General features: G+C 41.1%; 1 protein-coding gene across 4 annotated transcripts; it reads right to left on the bottom strand.

The window, feature by feature from the left end:
- Window positions 1-25,351, bottom strand: cnot10 (CCR4-NOT transcription complex, subunit 10). Of its 4 annotated transcripts, none has more exons than XM_080040294.1 (19): window positions 25,165-25,351; window positions 21,438-21,529; window positions 18,206-18,367; window positions 16,933-17,083; window positions 16,208-16,371; window positions 15,956-16,039; window positions 15,491-15,574; window positions 14,919-15,036; window positions 14,615-14,764; window positions 13,359-13,561; window positions 12,133-12,254; window positions 8,481-8,657; window positions 5,134-5,214; window positions 3,736-3,849; window positions 2,927-3,057; window positions 1,809-1,841; window positions 1,518-1,645; window positions 1,032-1,107; window positions 1-453 (listed from the first exon to the last, which is right to left on the bottom strand). In XM_080040294.1, the coding sequence occupies exons 1-19, from the start codon at window positions 25,178-25,180 to the stop codon at window positions 284-286; spliced, it is 2,256 nt and encodes a 751-aa protein (XP_079896420.1). In that variant the 5' UTR covers window positions 25,181-25,351; the 3' UTR covers window positions 1-283. The 4 variants fall into 4 exon arrangements, with proteins under 4 accessions (XP_079896420.1, XP_079896421.1, XP_079896422.1 ...); XM_080040295.1 differs by having other exon boundaries at window positions 1,518-1,642; XM_080040296.1 differs by having other exon boundaries at window positions 16,235-16,371.

The following is a 25,351-nucleotide window of genomic DNA, read 5'->3' as shown; positions in this document are numbered from 1 at the left end:
TACAGTAAATAAAATTTATTTTCATTGTTGAGACAACACACAGATTCCTCAGTCAAATGGAAATAAAAAGTCAGCTGGTCTCAGTCCATGGACACTACTGCTGCAGCTCAAGTTTCCTCTCTCCTCATTGGTCAGCAGCCAACACCTGCATTTCATCCAGGCTCCTGACTCTGAGTGGGGAAGCAGCTTTATAAATACCCAGGCTCCTCTGGGGCTGTGTGAGTGAAGGGGGGAGGAGGGGGGGTTGGGTCAGGGGACGGGGGGGAGAGGGCAGAGGTGGCTCTCATTTGCGCTGAACCTGTGTGAAGGGTGAGGGCAGCTGGACAGACTGGAAGGGCTGGCTGGGCTGGCTGGGTTGGCTGGGTTTCTTGCGGGAGTCTGGGGAAACCCTCTGGACCGCCGTGGGCAGCAGCTGGTTCCGTTTGATGATCTGCAGGGCCAGCTGGGTGTTTCCTGGAGGACATGACACACACCCTGGTTTGAACTCCTCACTCACATACTGAACATCAGCTAATATGCTAATTCAGCTTAAACTGGATACTTTTAAGAAAAATGAAGGTAAATTAAAAAGCTGTCAGGTTTTATAGGCACAGTATGCAACATTAAAAATTAAGTCACACTATGTGAGGGAGGGGAGAGGGGGAGGGAGTTGGGTGTTGTGTATGTATTGTATGTGTTTACTTATTCTGGTTTTTTTTTGTCCATATGTAAAAAAAAATATAAAACCACTCAAATAAAAGTAATAAAATTAATAAAAATTAAATCACACAAATCGAATCCCTCTCAGAGATCAGTTTTGCCTCACTAGAATGTGCGGTGGTGTGTTTATCTGCACAGTCCTGTACAAAGTAACATTTGTTGGTTGTGTTTTGTAAATAGACTTGGCTCCTCCCAGCTATATCGCAATGACTGTGGTTATACAAAAGTGTTTTCCCTAATCTTTTTACACATCTTCTTCTTCCCAACACGGTGAAAACATTATCCTTCACAGCTTTAGAAAAGGGCTGGATAAAGACTGATGGAGATCTGACCATTCTGTAGCTCTAAGTAGACTCCCAGCAGGATGGCTTCAGGTGGAATCTCCTTAGTGTTCACCATAGAGGCAGCCTGAAGAGGACAACACAAAGCAACAAGGAGTCACTTCTAAAAGGATGACGTCACTGTAAAATGATTTATACCTAACGTTACCTTCATTCAAAAAACTAAATGTGACAAATCGCCGTGATGAACAGTCAAGAGATGACCAATGCCTCTGCTATTGGTTGCAGGGGGAACTGTCAATGTAGTGTAAATTAATCCAATGCATTACAACACAGCCACTGCTGCTGCTTCTGTAAATAGGCTATAGCTTTAATGCTATTCGTTTAGGCTACAGGGCAGCAATGCATTTCACTTAACACGATTGCTCGGCTGGTCTTTAAAAATCGGTCGAGCTCTAGACTAAACACAATATGCTACATTTAATAAGTATATAGACATGTCAGACATTTAACTGGACTGAGGTTTGTCATGGTTACCTGATGCAGACACTTGCGGGCCTTGTCGTACTCGCTCCTCAAACAGTAAGCGCTGCCCAGGTTAAAGAGCATCATGGCCCGGGCTGAGGACACAGTGCTGGGGTAACACAGGGGAGTCTGCTTCCCTGCTGGAACAACACCAACACACACACAGAACTATTATAGTAGTTCTTGATACTTCAACCTAAACCTTAATGTAGCATTCATATAAAACTACACATATCCCTTATAGCTGAGAATAGTCTGAAGTTAAAATGATGCGTTGAGGTTGAAAGAAGGAAAGAAACTCACAGGACTCGACAGGGTCATCTCCTTTGTCACATCCTGTTGAGGAAAGCAAACCAGGTGTTAGGTCAAGCAGACCAAACTGTATGTTAGTGCTGGAACCATTCCTCTAGTACCTCCATTAACTCCATGCATGGAGGCTTCCTTTCAATAGAACAAGCTCTATTTAAGAGCGACACTCCCTGCGTTCCAATACCCATACTTCCCTACTATTTAGTATGCCAGAAAAAGATTAAGGATGTCCCAATACATGCACGTCAATTGTAGTATGCTGAAAATACATAAATGCCCCACCAACTCCAATAGCATTTTGGAATATTCGTCTTTATTCTTGACATTTCTCGACATAATGTAAACAAAATCTTCCTTATCTGATTTGTTTTCTCTCCTGTGGCCCTAAAACTAGTTTGTAGTGTAGTAAAAAGAAAAAGTAGTATGTAGTGTAGTAAAAAGAAAAAGTGTGATTTAGATCGCAGGGATTGTTCATATGGAACTGACTCAATGTAGACAAATTGGTCATTTTCATGGCTCAAATGGCAAAATTAAGGCGCTCCGAGGAACTTTAAATTTTTGTTAATTCTTGCATCCCCTTTGGACAAAAGCGGTAGTGTATTTAATATGCCAGCTATAGTTCCAGGGTGAGGGACCCATGACAAAGGCATTAAGAATAACTACATAAAAATAGCATTCTTTGCACTGATGGTCTCGTTTGCTGTTAAATGTAATTCATGATCATCGGAGGAAAATTTTGACTGTTGAAGAAATATTTAAAAGTTCCATGTAGCTACTTTAATGAAGAAAACTAAATTGGGAAGAGATGGGACTTAAGTAATTATCTGGAGTGACCCGTTTGCTTTACATTATCCCCCTATTGCACAAGTAGAAAGTTAATACATTTATTAATTGAAGCATAATATTGATTTAAATTTGGTTTTATTGATTTAGAAAATGCTTCTATTGGTTATGGTACCAAACATAATTGTCTAGAGTTGAAACTTCCTCCATAGCAATGGTAACAGTATCTCTGTGGTCAAACCTATTGACTTTGTGACAGTAAGCATGACTCTAAAGTTCCCTGCTCTCCACATACATGTTTAGTATTAGTAATGTGTGAAGCCTTTGACCTTGGTCTTGCTCGCTGGTCAGGACTCCCATTGACACGTCAGTGACATTCTCTGGGTTGAGGTGGGAGATGGCATCAGAGATCCTGTCCAATGAGATGAGAGCCTCAGCAGCATACAGGTGACCCAGGAACCTGCACACACAGCAGAGGAGGAGGGGGGGGGGCACTATAAGATCAGCTCTGTGAAGGACTATAGACTCATCCTTAAAGGGATAGTACAGGATTTCCAATGTGGGGTTGTATGAGATATTTCTGCATAGTTAGTCTGTTACCTTATGGAGATGGCGCTCAGCGCAGTGAGTAGAAAGAGTTTGGGGGAGACGTCGCTGTAGCAGAAGTCAGCCTTGTATTGTTGCAATAAATACATCCTAACCTAAAACATATCCGTTCAACTGTACACTAAATGAAGGACTCTTTCAATGCTGATTTGCAGACTGATATGCTGTACTGCATCGGCCACCAGCCATATATTACTACACCAGCTCGCGCCGCTGTGCAGTGAATCAATCCGCAGATCAGCAGTGAAAAAATCCTACATCTAGTGTACAATTGAAATGATATTTAGGTTTAGGTTTGCGTTTATATATGTTGAGAAAAAAAACTTATATCATCTGGCCCTCTCTACAACAATACAAGGCTGACTTCTGCTACAGCAACGTCTCCCCCAAACTCCTTATAGTGACTGCGCTGAGCGCCATCTCCATAAGGTAACAGTAACTAACATAAAGTACCTCATACAGCCCCACTTCATACTGAGCTATCCCATTAACTCATCAGTGTGTGTGGGCTGCAGACAGAGCCAGCACTTACTTGAGGGATCCAGACACCTTGCTTTGATGGAGGAGTTTCTCTGCGTGGTTTAGAGCCATCAGGTTGTCACCCAGTGCCAGCCCCACATAGGCACTGCAGGCCAGTATGGAACACCTACACATTCAACAGAGGATATGACTGATTACTATACAGCTTTCTGGGTTTTGATTGTTTTGCATTGGTTTTTTTTCTTCATTCATACATATATTTGTGTGTGTGTGTGTGTGTGTGTGTGTGTGTGTGCGTGCGTGCGTGCGTGCGTGCGTGCGTGCGTGCGTGCGTGCGTGCGTGCGTGCGTGCGTGCGTGCGTGCGTGCGTGCGTGCGTGCGTGTGTGTGTGTGTGTGTGCGCGTGTGTGTGTGTATAATATGTAAATGTGTTTTGGGTGTGGTTTCTACATAAGCCTATACAGGTTTCTGCCACACCCACACATGTATTATTTTTATTATTTTTCTACTACGTGTTTTTTTATAGCGATTGTATGTGAAATAAATAAACTAAACTACTGGTTATTTAAAGTGCCTGAACACTACGGATTGCATCAAATGCTCGGCCACCAATATTATTCGTCCAAACTTTCGGTGTTGGGCTGAAAAAGTGAAAAGGCCAAAAAATAAAACAGCGAGATTTAAATTTTTGATGAAGGGATCAAATAGCAGCCAGTGTGAAGGAAGTAAGTAAGTAAGTAAGTAAGTAAGTAAGTAAGTAAGTAAGTAAGTAAGTAAGTAAGTAAGTAAGTAAGTAAGTAAGCTTTATTTATAGAGCGCCCTTCACAGACCAGGGTCACAAGGCGCTTCACAATGCGCTTCCAAAGCGCTTTACATATCTTAACACATTTTTATACACACACTCAAACACCGATGGCAGTACAGACTGCAACACTCTCTCTTTATAAATGTAGCAAACATGTTGGTAGTGTGGAAGCATTTCAAACTATCCGAGACACAAAGAAGGCTGTTGCACCACTGTTCTGCTGAAATATCTTGCTGAACATTTGCAAAGACGACTTATTTATTTAATCACTTGAAATAAACACACTGAACAGCATGCCGGATCGCAAGAAATGATCCAGAATTGCATATCGTTAGCCTCATAGCATAATTGCCCAAATCATATTTACTCTACTTTTACTCTAAATCTACTCTATTCTACATCTACTATACTCTAATTCTACTTTACCCTACTCTATGACCATTAAAATACGACTTAGGCAATTATGCTATTAGGCTGACCAAAAGTAGATGTAGAATAGAGTAGAGTAAAAGTAGAGTAGAGTAAATATGATTTAGGCAGTTATGCTATGGGGCTAAGGATTTGGTAAAGCTGCTTGGTTATGTAGACAGTCAGGGGACAGAGTGTTTGGGTGTGTTGTGTTTGTTGAGATGAATAGACTGGTCACCTGAGGTTTTCCACTTCCTGTTTCCTGAGAGGAGACGATGGAGCTGCAGATAAGAACTTATCAGCGTCTGGACCTTTCCCACTGCAACACACAGACACAGCCGACGTCACAACACACATCAAAGATCCAGCATTCAATTCAAACCATCACACTTCATCACAGTAAGATGGCATCAAGTTCATATCTCAATATCATTGTGTTGGGACCAATAAGTGAATCCATTGGTTTATTATGAATCTATGGCTTTTTTTGCTCAGCCATAAAATCATTAAGGCTATACACTCACCGGTCGCTTTATTAGGTACACCTGTTCAATTGCTGGTTACCACAAATAGCTATTCTGCCATGGCAGCAATTTAGGCATGTAGACCTCAACAGGACAACTTGTTGAAGTTCAAACTGAGCAACAGAATGGGGAAGAAAGGGGGTTTAACCCATTTATACCGGATGCTGCTAATTTCTATGTCGCGCAGGGTTCAACATAACTTTTTTTTCCTACTGGCCCCCCGGGCCAGTGGATCCGAGTTTTACTGGCCCCTTGTATATTTTCACTGGCCCTGCACACACTTTTTTTTCTTCATAATTTAGTGTCAATAATTATAATACCTGTATTAGAAAAATAAAGAAAAATAACCAAATCTAAAGGGAATATCTATACTGTTACAGTATAGATATTCCCTTTAGATTTGGTTATTTTTCTTTTAGTTAATTATATGAAATATTGATATTGCTCATACACATAATATAAAACCAGGCAAACATATTGAATTTGAAGCCTACAACTGAAAGTATGTTGAAAGAGTCGGCCAGTATTTTAAAGTCCAATAGTTTGATGGTTGTTTTTATTCTTGAATTTGGGCAGTTTAATGAATAGTTCACCTGCAGAAGTCATGTTCAAACATAAAAAAAATATAAAAATAAGAGATGAAGGTCTGATCAGTCTTGGTGGTGTGGTAGGCTGTTTTTATTACTTTCTCTATATGCATTAGGGATGTGCATGTGTCGACCGAATGACCGGTTTTCCACTTGCGCTCAAGTTGACTTTAAAAATAGAATGGAAATCCGAAAATCAGGGGGTTATGCCGTTTTTTTTAATAGGAGATTTCACCGTGTATGCGAGTTCACGTCTGGTCGTGAGCGCGCTGCAGGAGCGTCACTTCTCCATGAAGTGTCAGCTTCACTAGAGTCCGGTGTGGGACCATTTTTTCAAACTATTGATACAAAACAATGCAGTGCAAAATATGCAGCAAAAGTTAAACGCTCGTCTGAGACTATGACGTTAAATCACCTTAGAAACACACAATGCCTTCGTCCGAGCATAGCAGCGTTTCACCGTGAGATCTCGCCAGTGAGTGAGCTGTCGCGCAGATGAGCTGTGGTTTGTGGCTAAAATAATAACCGGGGATATTCTCCCCGTTAGCGATTTCAATGGGAAAGACTTCCGTGATCTGATTGAATGTCTCGAGCCTGAAAACACAGTGCCATGTCGGCAGACAAACTGCGCGACTATAGGAACTGTCCAGTGAGCCGAGTCCCTCCGTTGGTTTCTGTCTACAACCGACACAATCACCGGAGACACATTTAAATAAAGCCTCTCATTTGTATTACCATTGGGGCTTGGATGCAAATACTGTAACATTACGGCGGCAGATAAAGGAAAAGCGCAGTTATCACTTCATTTTCTGCACCTCAACCTCTGCTGTGGGAAGAAAGAAAGGGGGCAGAGTAAGTCGATTGATTTGTCGACTCGCAGGTGGACGGTAGGCAGCTCTGCCAACGGAGCGAGAGTGCGCCCGCTTGTTGCTCCGCCTGTCAAAACGCCCACGCATCGGTTGTCCACTGGCCTTTCATTAAAAAATATATTTTATATTAGGTTTATTATATTGAGTCTTAAATAAACACTGCTTTCATTATGACTCAACGCGCATTTCAATGAACCATGATGTAGTCTACAAAAAGATACTGAACGGTGATTGGCCGTTACTGGCCCGGGCAGGACAGTGACTGGCCAATCAACTTGCCCTGCATGTGATTTTACTGGCCCCGGGCCTACAGGCCTACGGGCCATGCCGCGTGCAGCATAGATTGGTTCAAATACACATGAGGTGGGTCTTGTTGATGTTTTAAAACCACGTGACCACCCAAATGTTGTGTGGTTTGCCGAAAATAACTTCATTCAATCAGAAAAATTAAAAAAAATAAGCCGGCTGTGTGTTCACATCATCGGCAATAGTGTATTACAGAACAGTTAGTGGCGTTCGGAGCGCAGAATCTAGGTCTACTGTAGGCTACTGACGAAAATCACACAACACATTACCTGTATTTTAGTAACAATATGTATTAATTTAGGCTATATTTGGCTGCTCCACCTCAGCCCAGCTAGGTCAGGATAGTTTAGATTCAGTTTCATCTCGTATCAAACAGTTTGGATCAGCTGATAGGCTTTCTAAAGCCAGTGATGATCACTCCAAGTAAAAAAACTAAATGATAAAATAAAGTTATCTCTTCCTCTCTCCACTGCAGACTCAGTCACTACTATCCATGTTTAAAGGAAGCAGGATTATAACCTCATTTAGCACTTTATTTTTAAATATTTAATATAATGTATTCACATTTTTTTTCTTTTCTTTTTTTCTTTGAACATGGCATGGTTGATGGTGCCAGACGGGCTGGTCTACTGGGATTTAGTTCTTATTAAGGCTATGGTCTTAAACATTTGATCAGCTGATGAACAGCTTGTTTCTTTTTAAATTCGGTTTAAATTTTGTTTTACATATATTGCCTAATTTGTTTTTGTGTCTTGCTCCTGTTAACATTTTGAAGCTCTACTTACAACTTGGTTACAATCAACCACCGCAAAATGAAAATACTTGCACTTTCCCCCAGTCTCAAGATTTTGTTCAGGAGTGTATAAAGGTGAATTATTCTTGTTTGTATGTTTTATTTCAATCAGCAGTACTACATTTAACGTAAGGTGGTAGAAATGAATTCTGCGTTTAATCTCGTATTGTGATATCAATCACAATATCGTACTCAACATTTCATATTGTTACATCCCCAATTGGCAGCCACCAGATCTGCAGCAACTGTGTGATGCTATCATGTCAATATCTATGGTCAATATGGACCAAAACCTCTGAGGAATGTTTCCGCCACAAAGGATGAAGGCAGTTCTGAAGGCCAAAGGAGGTCCAATCTGGTACTAGCAAGGTGTACATAATGAAGTGGCCGGTGAGTGTATATACACACACACACTCTTCATTTATCAATATGAGTGTGTGAGTGTGTGTGTGTGTGTGTGTGTGTGTGTGTGTGTGTGTGTGTGTGTGTGTGTGTGTGTGGCAGACCTGCAGGCGTCACTGTTCTCGCTGCCGCTCTCGGTGCTCCCTGATTGGCTGGAGCTCTTGGAGCCGTTCTCTGTCTTGTCTGTCTGCTGGTGTTCAGGCAGCAGCAGCAGAGCATTCCTCAGGCAGATCGCTGCAAACTCCATACTGGCTACTGGGATCGCTGCTGACTGGCCCTCACTGTACACACACACACACACACACACACACACACGATTAACTACTAAGTCACTTGTCAGTCAGGGTCATTGTGCCTATAAAACATTTTTGTGACTAGGGAAATTGTTATAAACTTAGTAATTGTAATAAAAAGTACAACAATATTTATATTTGAGAAAAGTGTGTGTACATCAGTCAGCCTTCAGTTTTAATGCACCCAAGCTCTGGAATAAACTTCCAGGGGACTTGAGGTCCGCTTCAACACTCGGCTCTTTTAAATCAGGTCTGAAGACTTTACTGTTTCCGTTTTAACCTGTAATTCTACATTTTTATTTATTTTTATTCTTTTTAAATGTTTTAATTATTTTATGTTTTTATGTATTTTTTTAATGTGTGCTCTATTCTTGATGTATTTTGTTTTTGCATCTGTAAAGCACCTTGAATGGCCTTGTGTCCGAAATGTGCTTTAGAAATAAACTTGCCTTGCCCTTGCCTTGCCTACATAAAGAACATGAAGTCTTGGGTTTGAATCGTTCCCTCACATAGCATCATATAGGGTCAATGGATACATGCAGACATACATAGAGATATCATACTTCAATAGTTTTCTAATTTTAAAGAAAGTGATAACAGACCGGTGATTTTTATGTTTCTTCTGATTTCAGCTCCAATAAATCATGAACATTCTAGGTGTGTCCATCATGTGAGGTTTAATATTCTGGATGTTGACACCTTGCACTCATTACTGTATGATATGAAAACCACTCAGCAGACCCTTGGAACCTGCAGGTTATCATTAAAGTCAACATCATATAGTCAGCGGGACAAAATCAAAGAAATGTACCCCCAGCTTTCACTTCATAGGTAGATTGAAATAAAAAAAAATGTTGAACCAAGAAACAAAAACAGTCCCTGCGTTCCAATTCCCATACTTTCCTACTATTTAGTATGCCAAAAAAAGATTTAGGATGTCCCAATACATGCACGTCAATTGTAGTATGCTGAAAATGCATACATTCCCCACTAACTTCAATAGCATTTTGGAGTATTCATCTTTATTCTTAGCATTTCTCAACATAATGAAAAGAAAAACTTCCTTATCTGATTTTTTTTCTCTCCTGTGGCCCTAAAACTCTTCTGTACTTTAGTATGTAGTGTAGTAAAAAGAAATAGTATGTGATTTGGAACGCAGGGTATCTTTCAGACCTGCAAACTCATAGGAGGTGAAAAAGGTGACAAACACCCGTCCCTTCTAGGGGGGTCGGGTGTTTTTCGCTGTCCAAACGATTGGCTATTGTTAAATATCATTCACACAACCAGAGTTCTCCACTATTGCCTCCAATGTCCAGCTGGGTGAAAATAATAGCCAGCTGAGATCCTGACCCTCCTAGGGGGGTCCGGGGGTATGCCCCCCCGGGAGATTTTTTTTAAACTTTTTAAAGTGAAATGCATGAATCTGGTGCACTTTGAGAGGGAAATTAAGAGGCTAAATCTGAGGAATTTTGTGTGAACAAATAATTTGGAGACACTGGGTCGGATGAATTAGAAGCTTCTTGGATTTTCCATAAAAATGTTCATTTAAAATAAAATATTATGCAGGGTCCTCTGGGTTGGGCTTGGTGCTCTTTTTCTTTTATGGGACATATTTCTCTGTAATATAATGAATACATTTAAATGCAGTGAGAGGAATGAAGCAGAAGAACTCTGTTGTCCAGCTATCTTTTTTTCCACAGATGAGGCTGAAATAGGTTATACAGTGCATGGGCATCTGAGCCCCATTTCCAAATGTTTTTAAATAAACTCAATACACACTGGACGTGAACGTGACGTGATCAGTTAAACTTGGATTACCTCCCAGATGAACTGATTAAATTATTGGGCTATTAACTAGGCTATCTAGATCAAAACATTGTATTTTTTTTTTGTATGATATAATAATATGATGTTAATATCAAACACACAAACTAAAAAATAAAAAAATTGGGGGGGCGGGGCCTGTCGGTCGGCTCTGATTGTGAGCGCACTGCAGACACTTCATTTCTGCAATGTGCGCTCATTAAATTGTCAGCTTCACTTAAGAGTCCTGTGTGGGTCAACAGTGCAGTGCAAACTATGCAGCATAAAGTTATAACATTCGTCTACGACCGTGATGTTAAATCACCTTCACACAAAGTCTCCGCCCCAGCAAAGCAGCGAGTCGATCGCTGTGACGGTGAAAATCACCGGGACCCGGGAGACCCAGTGAGCGAGTGAGACGCCGCTCAGAAAAAACTCTGTGGTTTGATGGATGAAATCAGTCGGGGATATCCTGCCCGTTAACTTTGTCTACGGGAACGGCTTCCGCGATCTTTTTCTATGTCTCGAGTCTAACCAGGCCCCCAGGATGCTGCCTTCTCCGAGCAGCCAGCATGGACATGTGGCCAACCCATTGGTATTGCATGATAAGGGGTGGAGCTTATTTTCATGCGGCCCGTAGGCAGATGTCCCTGTCCACACAGTACAAGCAGCGAACAAGATTGTGTCTCTGCACATTTTTTCTGGATATCAATCATAGGCTCATACTTATCTTTAGACCATATACTATTAAAATGTAAGTTTTCTCATTTCAAAACGCCACCTCAAGCGTTTTATTAGCCCAACGGCTTTTAACGGCTTTCAGTTTGTTTTCGCCAGGCTAGATGCTACAGAACGAGACACCCGCCTCCAGTCCGCTACGCTTGCCGCCCTCTTTCTTGATAGGTCCATAATGCCACTACGTCCATGCTACGTAATGCTTTGGGCCGCATGGAATTTCCGGATTATACTTCCTTGTTGCTTCTCTGCGCCTATGAGCAGCTTTCATAGGAATGAATGGGCGCCATGTTTCAATACGGTGTCCATTTCTTTATATGTCCATGAGTCTAACAGAGAGCCATGTCGGCAAACTGACAGCGCGACTAAATAAAGGGAGTGTATAGTGAGCTGCGTCCCTCCGTATAGTTTCTGTTTCAGTAGGCTGTTACATTAACCTCTGAAGCATTGACGGTGTTTAATCAAAGCCTCTAATTTTTTATTATCAAAAGGGTTTTGATTGAGACTTTTAGCCAATTCTAAAGTCTGAACACACAGCGGCAGCAGTGATGCTTGTGCCCGATCTTAACGCTGATTGGACAATACTCATGACGTCTACCAAAGATGTTTTATTGCCAAGATAACGATATTCCCTTGTCTCACACTACGGTAACTCGCCCACACAGTCCAGTCTGGGAAGCGCTGGCTGACTTCTCTGGCAGCTGCCGCTACCCCCCCCCCCTCCCAATAACAAAAACTCTTTGGATCTATACGATTCACGTGGGTCATATATTTTGATTCTAAACGGCGATTTTCGCCGAAAAGCGACGAGTTTGCAGGTATGATCTTTACAGTGTTGACAGTGTGTTGACTGACATGCACTGCTGCCCTCTGCTGGTCAACAAAGGGAAATGTCTAAATCAGTAGTGTGACTTGAACACTGTACCTGTAGATGGTATTCTGCGTAGACTGGGATGCCAGGACGATCTTGCGATGGTAGCCCTGGCCGACAATAGACTGAACTATCCCTTTTTTACACGGTAACCCTTTGTTCTCCTGTTCTGAGCCCTGGAAACACAAACACAGACATCATCAAACAATTGGATGCACTTATCTGCTCACCTCTAAAACAACAGTACTGGAATGTGTCCTCATTAAGCTGCAACATGGGAGTAGAGCTGCAACGATTAATCAACAAATCGATTATTAATCGATTATTAAAATAATCGCCAACTATTTTGATAATCGATTAATTGTTTTGAGTAATTTTTTTATAAAAAATGTCCAAATTCTCTGATTTCAGCTCCTCAAATGTGAATATTTTCTGGTTTCTTTAATCCTATTATGACAGTAAACTGAAATATTTGTGTGTTTTGGACATAACAATACATTTGAGGACGTCAACATGGGCTTTGGAAAATGTATCAACATTTTTCACCATTTTCTGACATTTTACATACCAAAAAACTAATCGATTAATCGAGAAAATAATCGACAGATTAATCGATTATCAAAATAATCGTTAGTTGCAGCCCTACATGGGAGTGGAAGGCACATTACATATACAGTGCTGTGAAAAAGTATTTGCCCCCTTCCTAAATTCTTCTGTTTTTGCATGTTGGTCACACTTATTTGTTTCAGATCATCAAATCATTTGGGGGCAAATACTTTTTCACAGCACTGTGTATATATAGTGTTCCTTGATCCAGGAAAGAAAACACAATAAAAAAAAAAACTATTTAGGGATGTAAAATTGTCTTCTTCGGCGACAGATAGCAACATTGCCAAAACAGTATATCAAAAATAAAAAAGTTCTTATTAAAGAGGAGCTATTCTGCTATTTTTCAGTCTAACTTTGGTACTGCAGTTTAGCCTCTGCAAAAAAACGCTGTCCCTCTGCACTCTGTTTAAACCTGGCCAATCAGAGAAGGCTGGTTACTGCATAGCAACAGACACGCCCCCTAAAATGCATGTATGTCATTATCTGACACTTTGGTATCATTAAGCATAACTGTATAACATTATAACGGCATTTATAGGTCAGAAAAGAAGAAAAAGCATAATAGGTGCTCTTTAAAGTAAAAGGAAAATCAAATTGAGTAAATTGTCTGCGTAGAATAGTCAGTCAACACAGCTGAAGTGAGAGCAGTGTCTCCATCGGTGTAGTCCTACCCCTTTGTTAGCCGAGATGCAGCACTCTGCGAGCCTCAGCCACAGTCGAGGGTTGGAGTGGTAAACCTGCACCGCCTCCATTAGACACTCGAACGCTGCCAGGGGCCGCCCGATGTGCAGCAGCTGAATACCACAGTTATACAGCAGCTCGTGCCGCTTGTTGGCTAGCAGAGCACACATGGGGATGCCTGTGAACTTCTTAGCTGGTAATAGTATCAAAAGACAAAAGGAGGATTTGTTACTTTGAAATGTTTACAATACATTTTCCTAACTGGCTTCATTCAAACTGAAGCTCACACAATAAGACAGCCTAGGTGTGCACTTGTTTTTGTGTTTGTGGAAAGGTGACAAATAATAATATAAATGTAGTTAATTAAGTGGCTGGTATTACGTCTACGGCGGCCACCATCTCTACCATTGTGTCCTTGAGCAAGACACTTAACCCCAAACTGCTCCAGGGGCGCTGTACTATGGCTGACCCTGTGCTCTGACCCCCTCCGAAGTGTGGTAACTTGAGAGGGGATATGCGGAAAGACTCATTTAAATGTGCCCATTGACTAATAAAGTAACTTAATAATAACTGCAGAAGAAGTGCATTTCTACATGTGTTCCCTGTGTCAAAGCAGTTGACACCTGTAAACTTTAAAAGGTTACATCACACAAAGCTGTCTCTAAGACTTCAGCCCACCGATCCATACAATGGAAGTGACTTAAATGTTTAAGGATGAAATCTTTCCCCAGGTTCCTCTGGTCATCCACAGGGCCATTGTCAACTGTTTATGTAGAATTCTTTTTAGGTAAAAGGTTCGTTAAGGGAATATCTGACAGTGAGTAACAAAAATACTGCTTATGTATGCTTGCTATTCAATTTGACAAATGTCACAAGCTGCACTCTTCTTAAAAGCTAACCTATCAGCGGTAACTTGCTCTTTCGTGATGTTTGGATTGAGTGGTTTGAATGGATCCCAGTGGTGAGCAGACAATACTGGAGAACATGTTGAACTGTATTCAGTCATTTGATGAATATTTCCACACATTCCTGATACATTTTACCGTCTACGAGATATTAAAAACTGGATAATTCTTCAGTAGTGGATTGAGATGTGTTGGGGTAATCACAGACAAATAAAGCTGCAGCCATAGGAGCAAACTACTAGCTTTTTACAAACACCAATAAGTACAGGGGCTGATCATTGGCTAAGATAGAATCAAAGTTGATCAGATTCAGTCAGGGGACTGCGCTTGCTGTCACTCACATTGCCCGTTGCCGCCGTCTCCCAGCTGTGCACAGGTGTGGTCGTTCTCTTGCAGGGCCTTCTTGAAGTAGAAAATGCCTAGGTTATGTTTCCCCATTGCAAAGTGAATGCAGCCCAGATTGTTCCAGAACATACATCGAACACATTCACCTGAGTGAGAACAAGTCCAGACATGAGCACAAACCACGTACAAAAAAAAATCATCAAATGTGACAGGGTAAGCTAGTTACATTTATAGAGAAGCATCATTTAGACAATTCTGAAAGACAATATGAAGCAGGAGAAGCTAAAGCAAATGTGTCACCTGTCTTTATGGGTCCAGGATGCTCTGCTATGTTGGAGCTGTTCAACAGCTTGACAGCTTTGCGGTAGTTTCCTCTCAGATACTCAAAGTTACTCTTGAGGAAGAGTGAGGGAGCAGACTGATGGAGGGGGAAAGGAACACAGGTCAGAGAGGGCACTATGTATATATACTATATAGCAGTGTATGCACTATGGATGGCCATGGTTAATCCAGCATCCATTCATGAGCATTGAAAAAGGATTTTGTCCATCCTGTGAATTTTTTATTTTATTTTCCACCATAGGCAATTTTTAATAAAACATTTTATTATAAATCGATAATTGATGGTTAATATTCCCAATGATCGATCAAAGAAATGTCCTCAAATGCCCTTCCCTACTATGCACATGATACCACCCATGCACATATAGAATAGTCAGGTCTGTATATTTACATAGGGTATATAGACAACAGGGGCTGAATGACAAGGTTCAAAGCATAGCTGGTATCTGGTTTCTAAGAGCTGGCCGTATAGAGTAGACCATGTCCCCCTGGCCTTCACTGTTTAACAAAGCAGCCACACTGAGACTCACGTTCCCCGCTGTGTTCATCACTGACTTGATCTCCCTCTTACAGGCCTTGGAGGATTTCATCTGGATGTAGGCTCTCACTTTGTACTGGAGGGGAGAAACAGTCAGTCAGTCAGAAGGATGGAGAGGGATACAGAGACAAACCCTGTGTTCCAATTCACATACTTTTTTCTTTTTACTACACTACATACTAAAGTACAGAAGAGTGTTTTGGGCCATGGGAGAGAAAAATAAAAATAAGATAAGGAAGATTATTTTATTTTTTTCATTATGTCGAGAAATGTCAAGAATAAAGACGAATGCTCCAAATTGCAATTGGAGTTAGTGGGGCATTTATGTATTTTCAGCACACTACAATTGACCTGCATGTATTGGGTCAACCTAAATCTATTTCTGGCGTACTAAATAGTATGGAAGTATGGGGATTGGAACACGGGAACAGTGGACCTACTATCCATCAGCTCTTACCTGGTGCATCTTTGACTTGGCTGCCTCAATCATGGCTGTGAACTCGGCTTTGTGGTTTGCTCCGTCTTTGTTTGAACTGTTGTTCTGCAAATCAACACACTGGTGTTAAAGCTGCTTGATACCACTCATGTATTGATAGAAATTATTTTTAGGTATAGTGGCTTCAGACACACATATATATTGGACTTTTCAGTGATTTAACACAACGTCAGATCTTAGCAATAAAAAGGTGAAGTAAAATGTGAGCATTACCATTCTTTTAATGAGAATGTTGGGTACCTCTCCTTTGCCGTTCTTGTTGCTGCCCTGCACAGAGAGTTTGTCGAGCATGGCCAGCAGATGGAGGGCCTTCTCTGGCTGGAAGGTGAGCAGGTACAGGTCCACCAGCAGGAAGCACACCGCCTGAGCAAACTTCTCTGCTAGGACAAATAACACAGTCACTGTGTGCCACGCTGCAAGGCCCACACACAGACCCTCTAGAACATGTCAATAGCTGTGTTCGGAAAGCCATACTAACGTCCTCCCTCCTACATACTCAACATCTATATACTACATATTGTCTACTTAAAGATCGATTGTGTATGCGAAGTGCGTCGAAACGTTTTCCCTGAAGTATGTGACACATTTCCAGTGCACTGTGTCGAACAATGAAAACATTTAGTCGCATTTCACATATACAGCCACGGAAAAAATGAAGAGACCAGTCTGTATTTTTCTTCAATCTTCATCTCTACATTGCTTAATGGAAATGCTCTAAATGACATCATTTGTATTGTGAATTTAGTAGAAATGTTGTCAGTAGTTAATATTATAAAATCAAAATGGTCTTTTAATTTTTTCCATAGCTGTATTTAGGCGCATGAAGCCCTGAACCGATCAATGGTCAGTTGATGAACTAATTGATAATATAATGAATGACATCAGCAGTAGACTTTAGTAAAGCCCGTGTGAAGTACCCATAAAGCATGACAACATACCAAACGGTTCCAGAAACTGGTAGAGCCTCTCCCCTATGGCGATGGCCTCAGAGTACTGTCTCATGTGATAGTGGATGATGGCCTGATTGTAGTACAGCAAACTGTTCTCCACATCGTCCAGCCCGTCCACGTCCTCTGCCGACGTGTGAACCTGAAAGAGAAACACACGTGCCGTCAAATCCCAAGACCTCTCAAAGAGGCAAACGCCTTAAAAAGATAGTTTTCATCTGGTTCTATATGGTTAAGGATATCGTTAGCCTCATAGCATCATTGCCTTAATCATATTTACTCTACTTTTACTTTACATCTACTGTTTGTTAGCCTAATAGCATAATTGTCTAAGTCATATTTTAAGGGTTATAGAGTAGGGTAAAGTAGATATAGAGTAGAGTAGATGTAGAGTAAAAGTAGAGTAGAGTAAATATGATTTAGGCAATTATACTATGAGGCTAACGATATGGCTTTGTTATAAAATAGGGCATTTCAGACAGATAAACAAACACAAATGGACTCTGTATGCATGTACCTGAAACTAGTGTTGTGGAGATGTGGTGAATGCTGAACATCAATTAAAATAGATCACATAAAAAAAATAAACTACAACTAGCGCCTGGTGGTTAGGCCGTGTAGCATACAATTGGCAAACAGTGTAAGTGGTGGTAGACAATGCTCTAATGAAGGTAAAGCTCCTAAGAAGCTACACAAGGTCACTGAGACCTCACAATATGTAAGGCCACTGTGACCTGTGACTTAGTTAACCCTCAAGTTCAAGTGTTCATTTGTGCTAAATTTGTCAGAAATCCCTAAAAAGGTTCTTGTGATATTTGCGTTCATGAGGTCAGTGAACTTTGACCTCCTTTATCTGTTCAGTTCATCTTAAAGTCACCCTGCATTCCGAATCGCATACTTTCTACTATTTAGTATGGTAGAATAAAGATTTAGTATGTCCCGATTCTTGTGGCCAGATTTAGGATGGTTAGAAAGACCCGGATGTCTACTACATCCGGCCAAGATTTTTTAGTGTTGAAAACAGCATGCTATTTGGGCGATTCTGACCCATAATCCAGTGTGCACCGGAAATGACGTCACAATCGACGGAGCCTCCATATGAAAACAAACAGGGATGCGACGGATATATAAAAAAATAGCCCGGACGTACGGATGGACAAGACTTACGCAAAGGACGGCGCGGTGGCGTAAAGAAAAAGAAAAGAAGAAATCCAACGTGATGTGAAAACATGAGGAGAACAGCGAGCCAGCCTGGAGCAGTTACCTGGTTCCTCATGGCCAGGAGAGTCTGCTTCAGAGCGCCTGTGGTGGTCTGGCCGCTCTTGTAGAACTCCACCACGGCTTTGTTCATGGAGATCTTGTAGTCGTCTTTGTTGAGCTCCTGCAGAGCTTCAAGCTGTTTCAGGGACTCCTCGTACTTGCCAGCCTGTGAGGAACACAAACCGACTGCGTCAACCAACTTCTGACAGAACATTCTCCTCATTTTGAAACATTTCACTCATCAAAACAAGCTCCAGCCTGGTGAAGCCATGTGTGCACGTCACACGCAGGACTGGAGTTACCTGCTGTACTAACAAGGTTAGCCACAATTTGTGAGGTAATTCATGGCGTTAATGAAAAAAACATGACCCTGACAGAATTGTCTACATTTCGAATGATTTCAAATACAGCATGGACATGTTCATATGACCTGTGAAGTTCAAATGAGTATGGATAAATCAGGATAAATATGATAGAATAGAGAAAATGCTACACTATAAGAGATAGTCAGCTGTTCCATCTCACTTCTTACTCTCAATAAATAACATTAGAATATTATATTATATTATTCTTTCTGACTTCCCAACCCTTTCACCATCTTTAAGAACGCATGTTGAAGGTGGAGTCAGCGATTTTGGAGTAAGCTTGTTGTAGAGCAGGGGTGTCAAACTCATTTTGGTTCGAGGGCCACATACAGCCTCTCTGATCTCAGGTGGGCCGGACTAGTAAAATAATGGCAAAATAACTCCAAATCCCTAACTTTGTTTTTCAGTAATATGCTTTATCACTCAGCCTACATTTGTAACCTACATTATCACGGATCACAAGGGATCTCTGTACCCCCCAGGAGATGTCTTAGTAAAGGTTGCTGCCGGCCATGGGAACAGGAGGTGCGGCGCGTAGCGCCGCAGCAAAAATTTTGGGGGTATTTTGCTCAAAGATGCCAATGTGCACTAATGAAATAAACAACTGTTTATTTGAATACACAAATACAACAGGCACTGACCTTACAGTTGTCCAATTTTGTTTACTATATGTACAGGGACACATTTTGTGCAAACATGCAGACAAAATACAATTAAATAAAAGTGCAACTTCTACTGTTTTGATTTATTTTGAAATACAGAGGTTATTGGTTGTTTTGGAATTCGTTTTTCCCAATTTAAAACATAAAAATAAAGCAGCATTGAAAATTAGGAAATAAATCTTGTAGGCCTACACTAGCATGCTCCTGCTCGTTTTGCGCACACAGAGCCACAGACACACCACGCTTGCTAGTACATTAATTGTTCAGCACTAAAAATAAAAATAGTTTTATTTTTATAAAAAAGTAATAAAATAAATGTACTAAAAATAAAAATGTTTTTTTTTTTTGGGTTTTTACTTTGCCATAACGCACTGTAGGAAACATTAATAGCGGTGAAGCAGGATTGCCATTTACCATTTCCCACGTTGCTAAAATGTGCTTTTTTTATTTAGGCTGCCCCCTAGCGGCAGGAGTGAGCATTTCGGTTATTTCTTTAAAAATTCATAACTCCTCACAGGAATGGGCTAGAGACTTACTTTTTTTTTTGACATACTCAGAAATTTATGCTCTACAGGTCGCGGGCCTGATCAAATCATCTCGCGGGCCGGATCCGGCCCGCGGGCCGTATGTTTGACACCCCTGTTGTAGAGCCTACGCTGGTTGTAAAGGGGTTTTTCTATCTCACTAAAGATGTTTGACTTGACTACAGACAGCGGCCATGTTTTACAGTCTGTTCCCTACAGCAGAGATATGTGGTGAAGGTTAGCGTACAGTTGGGGTGTCGATAAGATAAGGGGAACCAGACATGACATCATCAGAGTGAGACGGGACTTCAACAAGATACACACGTCGTCAAGTTTCATTTTGGGCCTTATCGAGCTTCCATTAGCGATTGACTGTAAGCGTGACAGGTGGAATTGAATGTCAGCACCTCCCTGAATGCTCTGTACACTGCTCCTTATTAGCATTGAGAAAGAGTTAGGGTGTGTTCTGCCAACCAGATGGATGTGTTATGAAGTGAGATTAACGTGTTAGTGAGGTAGGTTAGGCCTGAAGCCAGAATGTTGATGTCACAGAGATGGCATCACTCACTGTTCAGCTAAACCAGACTTTACACTCAGACTCCGTAATCGATTATTGGTATTCATCACGGATAATATTCAATCAAATAAATGTATTGATGCTGAAAGCCGGCTAACTAGTCGTGATAGGCTAATAGAAGGAGGAAATCTGCCCTGGGACTGCCCTCTCAGAGCGGGAACACTCTTTACTAAGAGCCCAAACTCTCTGGCCATATCTCGGGTAAGTTTTGCCAAAATGCAAGACTCGATCCCCAGCGTGGCCTGCTGATGCTTTTGTTGTTGTTGATTTTGATGTTGTTACTGTTGATGCTGATGACAATGTTGTTGACGGCAGACTGCCCTTTAAATGCTTTCATGATGATGATGCTGCTTATGGCACATAGCACTTTATTTTTAAGCACTTTATGTCTCCTCAGGTTTGTGTACATACTGTTGTGTTTTGGGTCCATTGTTGTCTTGTATTGTCGTGTGTTTTTAGCCACTACTCCCTTTGCTGTGAACAAATTTGCCCTCTTGGGACATTAATAAAACACCTTGAACATTGAACCTTGACTTTGATTTGGCCCAAACCTAAAGTGATATTCCAGGTATCCTTCGTTATGGGACAGTGTCAGAGCTAAATACAGCTCTGAGACAAAAAGCTGGGTCAACCATTAAGGTTGATAAACAACGTTGTAATATCCATCAACTCTGGCTTGTAGGTCTGTGTTGATCAGCTAGCGCATTGAGGGACGGAGCTATGTGGGGTTCACTCCTGGTACAGATGTCAGACAATCAGAGTCACTCATTCATTTTCCACATTGATTCCAACTAATACTCACTCATGTGTAGGAAAACGCTCACACAGCAGCTACAGCAAAAGGTTATTTACAGGCTTTTTATACCATGTCCATAAAAGTGTGACATTTTTAAATGAACACAGTCAACATTTTTGGACTGACTGAGTATGGAAGGAAAGAAAGAAAGAAAGAAAGAAAGAAAGAAAGAAAGAAAGAAAGAAAGAAAGAAAGAAAGAAAGAAAGAAAGAAAGAAAGAAAGAAAGAAAGAAAGAAAGAAAGAAAGAAAGAAAGAAAGAAAGAAAGAAAGAAAGAAAGAAAGAAAGAAAGAAAGAAAGAAAGTTGATTTACCGAAAACACTTCATATGCGCTGGCCGCCACTTCTTTCTCTTGATCCGTCATTCCAGGGGGCGTTGAGCTGTCATGCTTTGCTTCAGTTTGTTCTGTTCACAATGAAAGAGGGAGAAGAAGTCACACTTTGTATCGCCGGTCTCCATCCAATGCTTAAAGTGTAATAGGGATGAGCAGTGAGATAGCATCATACACTTCTGTCAGCTGCACATTCACTCTTCAAATTCCTATAGATATTCTAAAAAATATTTGAAAATAAAAGTGTCCATTTTCTATGTCACTTGTCCTTCCCTGGTGTTGGCTCTGTACAATATTGACATTAGGGGTCTTCTGGATTCCTGTCCAGTAATTATTGTTATTATTAAAATAAAAAGTAATGAGGTGTTCTTTGAGACTTGGTGACAGTCTGTTGCCATGACAAGATGCATGCGGTTAGCAACAATACTGAGGTGAGCTGTAGCATTCAAACCATGCCATTATGTTCTATGATAGAGTTGGGGTATATGCTAATCTACAACAGCAGTGGCGAAGTGGGTATGGCGGTCGTCCACTGGATTGCAGGGTCGGCGGTTCGATCCCCCATCTCCCAGAGTCCCCGCCACATGTCGAAATGTCCCTGGGCAAGACACTGAACCCCATATTGCTCCCGATGGTTCAGAGAGTGCCTTGCATGGCAGCTACTGCCATCAGTGTGTTTGTGAATGTGGTAAGAAATATAAAGCGCTTTTGTGCTGAGAAAATCAGCTACAAAGCGCTATATAAATCAAGTCCATTCACCATTTACAACTGCCACAGATTGTGTCAAGCTGTTTATACTGTGGAGGTTCTCACTTTAACATCTCTAGGTGAATACTGCAGTGGTTACAGAGCCTTAAACCACCACCATCAGCCTGAACTGCTGACACAAGGCCAGATGGATGCATGTTGTATAGACTCTACCATCTGCATGAGCAGGAAAGTGACATTTGTTAGATTTCCAAGCTTGTACAGTACAGATATATGCTGCTGTGTTCCAATCCCCATACTTCCCTGCTAGTTAAGTATGGTAGAAAAAGATTTAGGATGTCCCAAATACATGTGGACAGATGCAGAGTCATGAAAGATACCAGAATGCCATACTACATCCAGTAGTCATTTTTTGTGTGGAAAACAGCATGCTTTTTTTTTTGCCGATTCTGATCAACAATCCAGCGTGCACATGGACTGAGTATCCGATTGAAAACTAACGATTCAAAAGGATATATAAGCAAGAGGCAAGTTCAAAGCACAATGTTATGAACAAATAAATAAGTAAAAGTATGTCCCAATTGTAGCATACTGCATGCTAACTACAGCCTTTACAATCAGCTGTAGTGTGTAGAACAGAAAAAAGAAAGAGAATGTGATTTTGAACGCAGAGTTAGTGATCCTGTGTCCAATGTAGCCTTGGTTTAAAAAAAAATCAACTCCCCTGAAAAGGTAGTTGAAGTCATCAAGAAATGGTTTGGTTTTCCTAAATAAGGTTACTTGACATTAGAGATGCACCGTTGCACTATTTTTCAGTACGATCCGATTCTGATATCTGGAATATGGACATCAGACGATACCTGATACTGTCCGATTTCATAATTATTACACATTTATTCGTCAGTGGTTATGTTGTGTGTAAGGTTAGGAAGGCTTAAACAACACAGCAATTCTTATTTAAGAGAAAAACAATACATTGAGGTTTACATTAAGATTTTCTTTTTTAAACCAGACTATTGAACATGGATGGGTACAGGGATAGGAGTTGTCAGTCCGATATCCGATAAGTAGTTTGCAGCCACATTGGATCGAACCCATCCCTGCTTAAAATTCTTAAAGATAACGTTAAAAAGGTTGTGAAATTCTAAAACTATATTATAGTTATATTAGATCAGTCCTGTGGAAAAACCCTTGGTGTTTTTATTGACAGCTCTTTTAAGCTGGAAAAGCAGCTAAGCGCAGTGGTTAGAGTTGGCTTTTTTCATCTTAGGCTTCTTGGGAAGGTGAAGCGTTACTTGCCCTCTGACCAATTCCAGACAGTAGTCCTTGCTCTTGTAATTAGTCGCTTGGACTACTGTAATTCACTTTATTTCGGTTTGAGCCAGTCCTCAATTCAGCGCCTCCAGATGGTTCAGAGTGCAGCTGCACGCTTGCTCTCAGGAGCATCTCGATATGAACACATCACTCCTGTTCTGGCATCTCTTCATTGGCTGCCTGTTGTTTTTAGAATAGATTTTAAAATCCTCTTGTTTGTTTTTAAATGTCTAAATGGTCTAGCGCCAACTTATCTGTCGGAGATGATCTCTCTGCACAGTCCTGTCAGAGCACTGAGGTCCTCTGACCAATGTATTCTAGACTGTCCCAGGTCCAAGCTGAAGAGCAGGGGAGACAGAGCCTTCGCTGTAGCTGGACCCAAGTTGTGGAATTCTCTTCCTTTATACATCAGATCTGCCACTTCTTTGGAAAATTTTAAATGTCTGCTGAAGACACATTTCTTTGCACTGGCCTTCGGAACCAGCTGAGCTGAGTATTTTCTTATGTGTTTTCTTTTGGTTTCTTATTTGTAATAAATGTGGATTATTTTCTTATTATTTAACCTGTACAGCACTTTGGGGCAGTACCCGCTGTTTGTAAATGTGCTTTATAAATAAATTTGACTTGACTTGACTTGACTAGATAAACTATTATCTTTTATTTTTTCATTGAATTCCATATGACCTTACATTAAAAGCACCTTTTTGTATCAGAATGTAAATGTCCATGGTGTTAAAATGTATCAATCTTCTCGTTTTGATTGATACAATGCAGTAATATTAATGTTGCCATGTTCAACTTGCACATTTCAAATCAAATGAACCGAGCCTCAGTTTGCTGTTCTAAAGCTGACGGGAGTGTGAACCTGTCCTCTTTAACTCCCAGGTATGAGCAGTTTGAGCGACTCACAGCACTAACAATCGCTCCACAGTCAAGTTAGATCACATCTCTTGCCCCATTCTCATGCCTGGCCTGAACATCAGCTGGACCTCTTACTTACACCATGTCTGCATCATGCTTGTAGGCACCGACTCGCTGCCCTATGAGTGGCTGCTAAGATATTTTCAATAAGAAGCAGGTGTGCTTTATAAAGTGGCCACATGACGTGACAGTTGACTGATAACTTCAGGACCGCATACAAAAATTCAAAGGTCTCGGACATTGCACATTCTGACCCCACATCACCTCCACGCAATATTTAAGACGAGTCTCAATTCAGAATGCAGTTAATTCATTTGTCAAATCTATTCACACGGCGTAATGTTAACATGTCGTCCGGAGAATTAACGCAATAACGTCAACTGTTAGCTATTCGTGTGGGATTACACACGTTCTTCTCCCAGCGAGGGGGTTTGTGTGCACGCCCAATTTTCAAAAAGTGCAACACGCTCCAGGCATGTTTTGCCAGAGAGGAGCACACCTCAATACGACATTTAGAAGGGAAGTTTTGCCTGAACGTGTCCTCAGGAAACATGCATCCAGGCTAGGCTAACGCTGACCGGGACAGGCGTTCTGAGAGGGCTAGACTACAGAGCACAGCGTAACATAACATGACTGATTCCTAAAGAGATACATTACCCGTTAGTAGTTTGACAAATTGCATTACACGTGCATATCGTTTAAGTATAATAGCTATCTCAAATTGACCATAACTAGCTACCAAGCTAGCGTTAGCTGACACACTCACCAGTATTTTCTGCCATTTCTGGGGCCTTTTCGGGGAAAGTTATAAATGTTGTATTAGATGACAGAAAAATAAAAAATAAATTCCGTCAACCGGCGGTAAACAACGTTAATATAATACGTGAATTATTAATCTCCAGTGTTTCACACAGAAGATTGTTAGCCGAAATCTGTCTGGTCCGCTCTAAACA

The sequence above is a fragment of the Ammodytes marinus genome (genome assembly GCF_949987685.1).
Source record: "Ammodytes marinus genome assembly, chromosome: 13".
In the NCBI taxonomy this organism is placed as follows: Eukaryota; Metazoa; Chordata; class Actinopteri; order Uranoscopiformes; family Ammodytidae; genus Ammodytes; species Ammodytes marinus.
Note: the sequence above shows the minus strand (reverse complement) of the source record. Positions and strands in the feature narration are given on the sequence as shown.